An 8,264-nucleotide genomic window follows, 5' to 3' on the forward strand; every position below is an offset into this window, starting at 1 on the left:
AGCTACTAGAGATTTGGTTTTGGAAGCTGGTGTTGTTCATTTTGACAGGAAGCCAATTTACTAAGGCCATGGTCGACAGATTTGGATAAAGTGCGATTGGTAAAGTCAGTGCCGGTCTGGGTAAGGTTGCCAGATTTAGGTCTCCAATATTGGGGACTTAAAACTCTAAGTGCCCTAGTTAGTACTATAGGTAAACCTATGATGATGGATAAGGTAACCAAGGACAAATCTATGGTGAAATTTGCCAGAGTTCTTGTAGATGTTGAAATATCTGATAAAATTCCCCAGTGTATTAGTTTTTTAAATGAGAAAGGCCAGTTGATGGAGCAACCTATAGATTTCGAATGGTTGCCCACTCGTTGTTCCTGTTGTAAGAACTTGGGTCATGGTGCCTCTAATTGCAAAAGGTCTCAGGAGGTTCAATGGAAGCCTAAACAGGTAGTCACTAATGCTGGAATAAAGGATTCTGATGTTTCTAAGATTCAGAGTGAGGCAGATCTTGTGGATGGGTCAATTGGCATTCAGATGGCAGGCAAGGATAGTCAGCTGGGGAAAACTGGTAGTACTCTGGCTAGTACTCGGGAGTTGAAGACAGGTAATGATAGCAGAGACCTTTCAGTTCAGGATACTGGTAATGCTTCTGTTGAGCAGGATCTATCTTGGTCTACTCCAAAGAGGGTTGGAGGGGTTAAGGTAAAAACTGCTGCCAATGTGACAGTGAGGGGTAACAAGTTTAGTCTCTTACAGGAGAGCAAGGAGATGGTTACAAAAAGGAATTTACATGATCCTCAATCTTCTAATGGAGGGATGTAATGTGCTGTGTTGGAATGTCAGGGGTCTAAATAACAGGAACAAGCAAAGATCCTTGTTGGAATTCTGTATTGTTAATAAAATTAGTTTGGGTGGTTTTCTTGAAACTAAAATGAAAAACAAAAAAATTGAGGAGATGATGATGAATCTGTTTGCTGGTTGGAAGTTGTTTAGCAATGAGGTGGTTGAAGGAAGGATTCTTCTAGTTTGGAGGGAAGATATTATTCAAGTAAATGTTATTCAGATCATAGACCAACTTGTTCATTGTGAAGTTAGGATAAAAGGTTCTATGCACCAAACGTGGCTGTCATTTGTTTATGGTAGGAATACTTTGGAAGAAAGAAAACTGCTTTGGCCTCATCTTGTGTGTCCCCAGGCTTCAGTGGCTCCTTGGCTGGTTATGGGGGATTTTAATGCTTTATTTGACTATGGTGATCGTATAGGGGGTCGTGAGATCACTGACTCGGAATTGGCTGATAGTAGACAATGGAGAGCGTCTGTCTTATTGAATGATTTAAAGTCTAACAGGTCATTTTTTACTTGGTCAAATAATCAACATCCAGAAACCAGGATTTATTCTAAATTGGATAGAGTTCTTATCAATGAAAAGTGGTCTGATTTTTTCCCTGACTCTGAAGCTAGAATTTTGTGGGATACCTTATCTGACCATTGCTATTGCCTCATCAAGACCATTCAGTTCAAGGAGTTTGGGATTAAACCTTTTAGATATTATAACTGCTAGTCTACCCATGTGGATTTTCGGGGTATTGTTCTGGATAGTTGGTTCAAACCAGCTGGGGGGTTCGGGTTGCAGAAGGTCTTGCTGAAGCTTAAGAGACTAATTCCTATTTTGAGTCGCTTTAACAAACAGCAAGTTGGGGATGTTATTCAACAGTATACAACAGCTAAACAGAGATTAGAAGAGGCCAAATATAGATTGCAGCAGTTCCCTTCTTTAGACTCATTGCAGCAGGAAGAGTCTGATGCAGCTAGAGACTTTGCTATCAAATCCAGTTCTTATGAGAGCTTTCTGCGTCAGAAGAGTAAGATTAACTGGCTGAGGTTTGGTGATGAGAATACGGCGTATTTTCACGCTTCTCTTAAACAGCAGAAAATGAGAAATCGCATTTCTAGTTTTATTAACGAGGAGGGACATATTGTTGAAAATTATTCAGAGGTCATTGATCATTTTTATAATCACTTTAGAGGAGTTATGGGTAAGGTGAGTTTAGCTTCAAGACAGATTGATCAGAATTGTTTTATACATGGGCATACTTTATCTCTAGAGCAACAACTCAATTTGACTCAGCCTTTCACCCGGAAAGATGTTAAGAGAGCTCTGTTTAGTATTCCTTCCATCAAGAGTCCGGGTCCCGATGGGTATGGTTCGGGCTTTTTTAAAGCTCTTCGGAGGGATATTGGTGCTGAAGTTTCTGATGTGATTTTGCTATTTTTTACAACTGGTAAGATTCCTACTGAGTTAAATAGAACTATTCTCACTCTCATTCCTAAAGTAGACTCTCCCTCTGTAGCCTCTGATTTTCGTCCCATTGCTTGCTGCAATACTCTGTATAAGTGCATCTCTAAGATGATTTGCTCTCGTTTGGCTTAAATTCTTCCGACTCTTATAGACCAAAATCGGGGTGCTTTTGTTAAAAATCGTCAACTGGCTCATAATATTTTGATGCTTCAGGATTTGCTTCATGGGTACTCTAGAAAGAATATATCTCCCCAGTGCTTGTTAAAGATCGACATCAGTAAGGCCTATGATTCTGTAGATTGGGGGTTTTTGGAAGAGATTCTATCTGCTTTTTGTTTCCCTAAGAAGGTTATTAAGTGGATCATGGTGTGTTTGGCGGATTCCTCTTATATCCTTCTTATGAATGGGCGGTTGCAGGGCTGCTTTGAGGGGCGGAACGGTTTAAGACAGGGGGACCCTATTTCTCCTCTTTTGTTTGTTCTGGTTATGGAGTATCTTACTAGACTCCTTAAACAGGTTGCCAATCATAGAGAGTTTAGATTTCACCCTTTGTGCAAGCATTTACACTTAGTGAATATTTGCTTCGCGGACGACCTGATTTTATTTTGTAAGGGCAATTATCGCTCTGTTCAGCTGCTGTTTGAGGGCTTTATGGGTTTCTTTAACAGCTCCGGGCTGGCTGTTAACTTGAATAAATCTCAAATTTTCTTAGGGGGTGTGGCAGCTGAGGTGAAGCAGAATATTTTGAATCTTGTTGCTCTTGGAGAGGGTACTTTCCCCTTGAAATACCTGGGTTTCTCTTTGAGACCTACGAAATGGCAAGCTGCTGATTGTGGGGTTATCATCAAGAAAATTCAGACTAAACTTCACATGTGGGCGAGTAGATACCTATCGTTCGCGGGGCGAACTCAGTTGATTTTTTCAGCTTTGCTTAGCATCCGTAATTATTGGATGCATGTTTTCTTGCTGCCTATTAGTGTTATTAATGAGATTGACAGGTGATGTAGGAATTTTCTGTGGGGCTCTTCTAATTCTCGTAGCAAACTTCATTGTACATCTTGGGCCCAAGTTTGTCTCCCTAAATCTCTTGGAGGTCTGGGATTTATGGAAGGTGCTATTTGGAATAAAGTTCTCTTGGCTAAATTCATTTGTGCCTTATCCTCTAAGCAAGATTTGTTATGGGTAAAGTGGATTGATGGAATTTATCTCAAAGGTCAATCTTTTTGGTCTTACAAGCTTAAAGCTGATGTGAGTTGGTATTGGCGTAAACTCTGTTATCTAAGGGATTTTATTTCTGAAGCAAAGCTGTCTAGTGCAACTATGAATGGTTCTCTTAGGCTGAAAGTTCTGTTGCACAGCTTTCTGCAAAGACAACCAGCTGATTTTGCTAAGGCTGTTTGGTGTTGTTTTTCGGTCCCTAAGCATAGGTTCATCTTGTGGCAGTCAGTTTTGGGTCATCTTTTGACTAGGGATAACTTAGTGAGGTGCCATGTGGCTGGAGTCTCTGTGATGTGTCCGGTTTGTGAGCAAGAGGAGGAATCGCATCAGCACTTGTTCTTTGGCTGCTGGTTTTCTCAGCAAGTCTGGTTTTTGCTCAAGGGGTGGTTAGGATCTGGTATATGGCCAGTTCATTTTGCTGGCTGGAAGGATTGGCTTAACAGGAAGCCTAGGAGTGTTTTGCATAGATTTTTTATTGCTGTGTTGGCTGCTACAGTTTATGGAGTTTGGTATAACAGGAATTCTTGCATTTTTTCGGGTTGTTCTTATACCCCCTGGAATATTGTGAGGAGGATTAAGCTGGCAGTGAAGTACAGATTGTTTGACCGGCTGAGTCAGAAAATTCTTAGACAAAATTGTTTTTTAGCTTCTCTAGTTGATAATATGTAAGCTGTTTGTAGTTGTCTGTTTCGGCTGATGTAGCAGCTGTTTTGTTCTGTTTTTTGTACTGCTTGTAGTTGTTTGTTTTGGTGCAATATATATCCTTTTCATAAAAAAAAAATAATGTCATTTTTACCTCATTTTTGGAAAATGATTTCACCAATCAAAAATGCTCATTTTGACCTAAGATTTTACAAAGACCTAAATGGCATACCAAAAATGCAATTGGGATATTTTGGTAACAATTGGGTAACTAAATTTCAAGTTATGAACTAACAAATTATTTAGTTAAAAATGTGAAAATAGGTTTTTCACACTTATTCTAAAAATGAGATTTTGGAACTTAAGGTAAAAAGTAAAATTTTACTTATTTGAAGATATAAATTGGTAAGTCTTGAAAACATATTTTCACTAAAATTACCACTTTGAGTTTAGTGTGAATTATTTTTATTCTTTTTAAAAATAAAATATTTAATTTATTAATAGTTAATAAATTAAAAAAGGGTTTAAAACCCTATATTTTGAGAAAATAATTAAATAAATTATTTTTCTAGTAAGTAAAATTGATTGATTGATTTTGGAAAATTAACTAGTCAAGATGGGAAATTTTTAATGGTTTTCCTAATTAAGACAAATTAGGCAATTTTCTTAAAAACAGTTTTTAGATTAAAACCTTAAGAAAAATAAAAGGAAAAAATTAAGAGTGTATTTTCTTTAAAAATAATTCAGGAATTTTTTATTATTTTCTTGATATAATCCCGGATAAAATCTTACATAATTTAACCTACTTGTCGAAAGTGCGGGTTAATAGCGATACCTTGAAAGAATAAGATTTTTAACAGATTGTGGGAAAATACCATTGTGATATATCCGAGCATAGGTATCGAGACCTTAGGATAGGTCTCCCCGAGACTTAGAGTGTAGTCTCAAATATATTTGTATGAATTTCCTTAATGGGTTTAAAACCAAATAAAGATCATAAATCCTTACAAATGATTTTGAAAATGACCAAACTGCCCAAAATAATAATAATGAATTATGTGCCATAATTAATCCGAGTATACAGTATGGATAACTATAATATTGGCTAAGCATAACTAGACTAAACGTTGGAGGGTGAAAACCTATTGAGCGCTAAGGACTCCAAGTAAGTCAACTTATATTGTATGGCTGCAACATGAAACGATTATTGTCTTGTATGTTATAGGGACACATGCACATATATAGACTGTCGTAGAAAGTTGCTTAGAGACGTTAGTCTAGTGAGTGCTGATTTAGAAAATATGAACGGTAGATATCCTTCATATCCTAGACGGCTGATCCCCGTCACACTGCTTGATTTTATTATGTTCGGCTCATTACTGGGACTAGTGGTCAAGAGGTGACGATTAGTTGGTTAAACCTAGGGGCGCCAAAACAAATGGGGCCAAGGGGCCCTCATGCTTACTTAATCAGTGAATGGTTAGAAACCGAGCAAGTGCTCTGAGAAGTTATTCCCAAATAACAGCCGTGAATATTGGCCATTCAGTGAGAGTGCCTAGAGATACTAGGGGTTGCCAGATTGAGTGATGCTGAACACCCTAGGGGTAACTTCTCACCAGCATCACTGATTAGCATAGAAGTCTCTATAAATCCGTGTAAAGTCGATTTCACTATTTGATAAGTAGTGATGCCCTAGGTAACACAATAGTTACTCTTGATGGAGATATTTATTGGCTAGATCTTAGTATTGAGAGTCGGTTCTCTCTTAAAGATAGGCAATTATGTTGGAGGGTGCATTACGCCTGAATTGTTGGAAATTGTCGAGCGTTGGTCTCGAATTATATTGTGATATGATATATCTGCTTGCTCAGGGATTTTCTGAGTGCAGGGATATATTTGTTGATAAGATATAGTTGTGAAATAATATATCTACTTGCTCTGGGATTTTCTGAGTGCAGGGATATAATTGTTGAGAAGAATTAGTTGCGATATAATATATCTGATTATTCTGGAATTTTCTGAGTGCAGGATTTTATCTGTTTATAGGAAATAATTTACCATTGGTTATCAGGCATGACCATAAGTTTTCCAGGACGCATTGCGTTCTTTAAATTGATTGTGTAGGGTCCGGATGGATTCGGAACCCTAATCCTCTACATGCTTTTTTTTGCAGGTTGAACTTACTAAGCATTTTCGCTTACCTAGTTGCTTCATGTTGTAGGTAAGAGCTAGGGCAAGGCAGAGCAGTGAGCGCTGGAGTCTACCTTTCAAATGTACATGTGGACCGAACTTTTGGGAAGCCGTTTTATTTTTGAAAATGTTGTGTAATTTTCCTAAACTAGGCTCACTCTACTCTTTATAAAATATGTTTGTAACTAAATGTTAAGTATGGCCATACGACTTTTTAAGAAGTTTTCTTTATACGGGTTTTTGAGACATTTTGTTAAATGAAAATATTTATATTTTCGGATTATCGAGTCTTGAAAATCTGGGTCATTACAGTTGGTATCAGAGATCGAGTTGAGCCGGTTCTGTAGACAACCCACATGTACATTTCGCAAAGATAGACCGGCACTCGCTGTAAGTACTATCTCTTCCTTTACTGTGTTGTTTTCTTTTTTATTCACCTCGATTCTTTAAATTGTAGATTATGGTCGATATACTTGAGATCGGTTACCCTGTGATGGACCAGACTGAGGAAGATCCCGAGGAGGATCCAGATGGAGGTCCTGATATGGCCGTCGACAGCGATACCTACTAGGTTTTAGGAGCTGCATAGTTGTTAGAAACCCACCTACTTTTGAAATATGTACCTACCTTGTATATGATTAGAGAAATTTGAAACTCGAAGCAGGGATATAAGTCCATTTTTTTAGGGATAATTTTGTAAATCCCTTAGACTGGCCGACCCAAACTTAAAACGTTGTTGTATATGGTATAGGTTATGAAATGAACTTGCTAACTTTTGTTAAAAAAGTGTTGATTTCTTGTTGTGCTTGATATTTTTAGTGTGCTTAGTTAGGTTGATTAACTATCTGTGTCAATATTAACTTCTCGTCCTTATGCGCTTAGGAGCATTTGTTTTGAAAGCAAACAAATGGCAAGGACAACATCTCAAAGAGGAAGGGGTGTTGCTAGCCGAGGCCAGGCCGCACCTGCTGATAGAGCTCAGAACGCGCCTGCTACTAGAGCTCCAAACCAAGCTGCTAGAGTTGTCGAGATAGCTGAGCAGATGAACAATCTGCAAAGGCTAGTGCAGATGCATGGAGCCCAAATAGAAAGAGGGAAAAAGAGACAGGAGGATGCCCTCCAAGCTGAAAGATTTAACACACTTTTGGGAGGACTCCCCATGCCACCCAATAATGCTCAGAACAACGAAGCACCCCCTGGAAACAATGAAGAACAAAACCTTGGCCCGCAGGTTATCATTGAGCAACCTGTATAGCCAGTAGAAGCGCCAAGAGCTGCCCGAGCAAAACCTATATCAGAAAGGGTCGGCAAATAGAATCCACCTATATTCGAGGGGAGCAGTGACCCTTCAATGGCAAAGGAATGGATTAGTATTTTGGAAAGAATCTTCGACTTCATTGGAACTACTGAGAGAGAGAAGGTAGTCTGTGTGACCTATATGCTGAGAAAAGATGCTCGCATCTGGTGGGACGCAGCCAAGAAAGGGCATAACGTTGCAGAGATGGAATGGCTAGAGTTCTTGACCTTGTTCAATGGCAAGTACTTTAGTAAGGCAGTGATAGACCACAAAGTCAGTGAGTTAACTAATCTGATCCAGGGAACATTGAGCGTGCAAGACTACGTTCAAAAATTTGACCAACAGTCTAGGTTCATGAAGAACCAGGTGAGCACTGAAGAGAATAAGACCTGGAGTTTTATGAAGGGCCTACGCAGAGATATTGCCAGGTGTGTAGACACTGGTAGAAATGGCCCGAAGATGTATACTGAAGCTGTGGAATGGGCTCTTCACCAAGAGTCTTGGGTCATGTTAGACAAGCCAGATCCACAGAAGAATGAAGACAGGAGGTACACTCCCAACAATCCCAGACAGTTTCAGGCCAATCAGAATGGCCTAATGGGAAGGTTCAACTCGAGGTTCGACCAG

General features: G+C 39.0%; 2 protein-coding genes across 2 annotated transcripts; both read left to right on the forward strand.

Annotated features, from left to right (window-relative positions):
* The first annotated feature begins 204 nt into the window (after window positions 1-204).
* LOC133779348 (uncharacterized) lies at window positions 205-2,422 on the forward strand. The gene is made up of 3 exons (XM_062219318.1): window positions 205-809; window positions 898-1,338; window positions 1,591-2,422. Exons 1-3 carry the CDS (start codon window positions 205-207, stop codon window positions 2,420-2,422), a joined length of 1,878 nt encoding a protein of 625 aa, XP_062075302.1.
* Window positions 2,423-2,494: 72 nt separating this feature from the next.
* LOC133779349 (uncharacterized) lies at window positions 2,495-4,177 on the forward strand. Its single transcript, XM_062219319.1, has 3 exons — window positions 2,495-3,170; window positions 3,289-3,383; window positions 3,479-4,177. Exons 1-3 carry the CDS (start codon window positions 2,495-2,497, stop codon window positions 4,175-4,177), a joined length of 1,470 nt encoding a protein of 489 aa, XP_062075303.1.
* The last annotated feature ends 4,087 nt before the right edge of the window (window positions 4,178-8,264 follow it).

Source organism: Humulus lupulus, chromosome 5, assembly GCF_963169125.1.
Source record: "Humulus lupulus chromosome 5, drHumLupu1.1, whole genome shotgun sequence".
NCBI lineage: Eukaryota > Viridiplantae > Streptophyta > Magnoliopsida > Rosales > Cannabaceae > Humulus > Humulus lupulus.

Excerpts from the sequence above, each read along its gene's own strand:
- LOC133779348 (XM_062219318.1), top strand. The coding sequence starts at position 205 with ATGGATAAGGTAACCAAGGACAAATCTATGGTGAAATTTGCCAGAGTT. Across the intron at positions 810-897 it reads CAATCTTCTAATGGAGGGAT|TTTGGGTGGTTTTCTTGAAA; the intron begins GTAATGTGCTGT and ends TAATAAAATTAG. Across the intron at positions 1,339-1,590 it reads AATGATTTAAAGTCTAACAG|TTGGTTCAAACCAGCTGGGG; the intron begins GTCATTTTTTAC and ends TGTTCTGGATAG.
- LOC133779349 (XM_062219319.1), top strand. The coding sequence starts at position 2,495 with ATGCTTCAGGATTTGCTTCATGGGTACTCTAGAAAGAATATATCTCCC. Across the intron at positions 3,171-3,288 it reads TAAACTTCACATGTGGGCGA|GTGATGTAGGAATTTTCTGT; the intron begins GTAGATACCTAT and ends TGAGATTGACAG. Across the intron at positions 3,384-3,478 it reads TCTCCCTAAATCTCTTGGAG|TGGATTGATGGAATTTATCT; the intron begins GTCTGGGATTTA and ends TTATGGGTAAAG.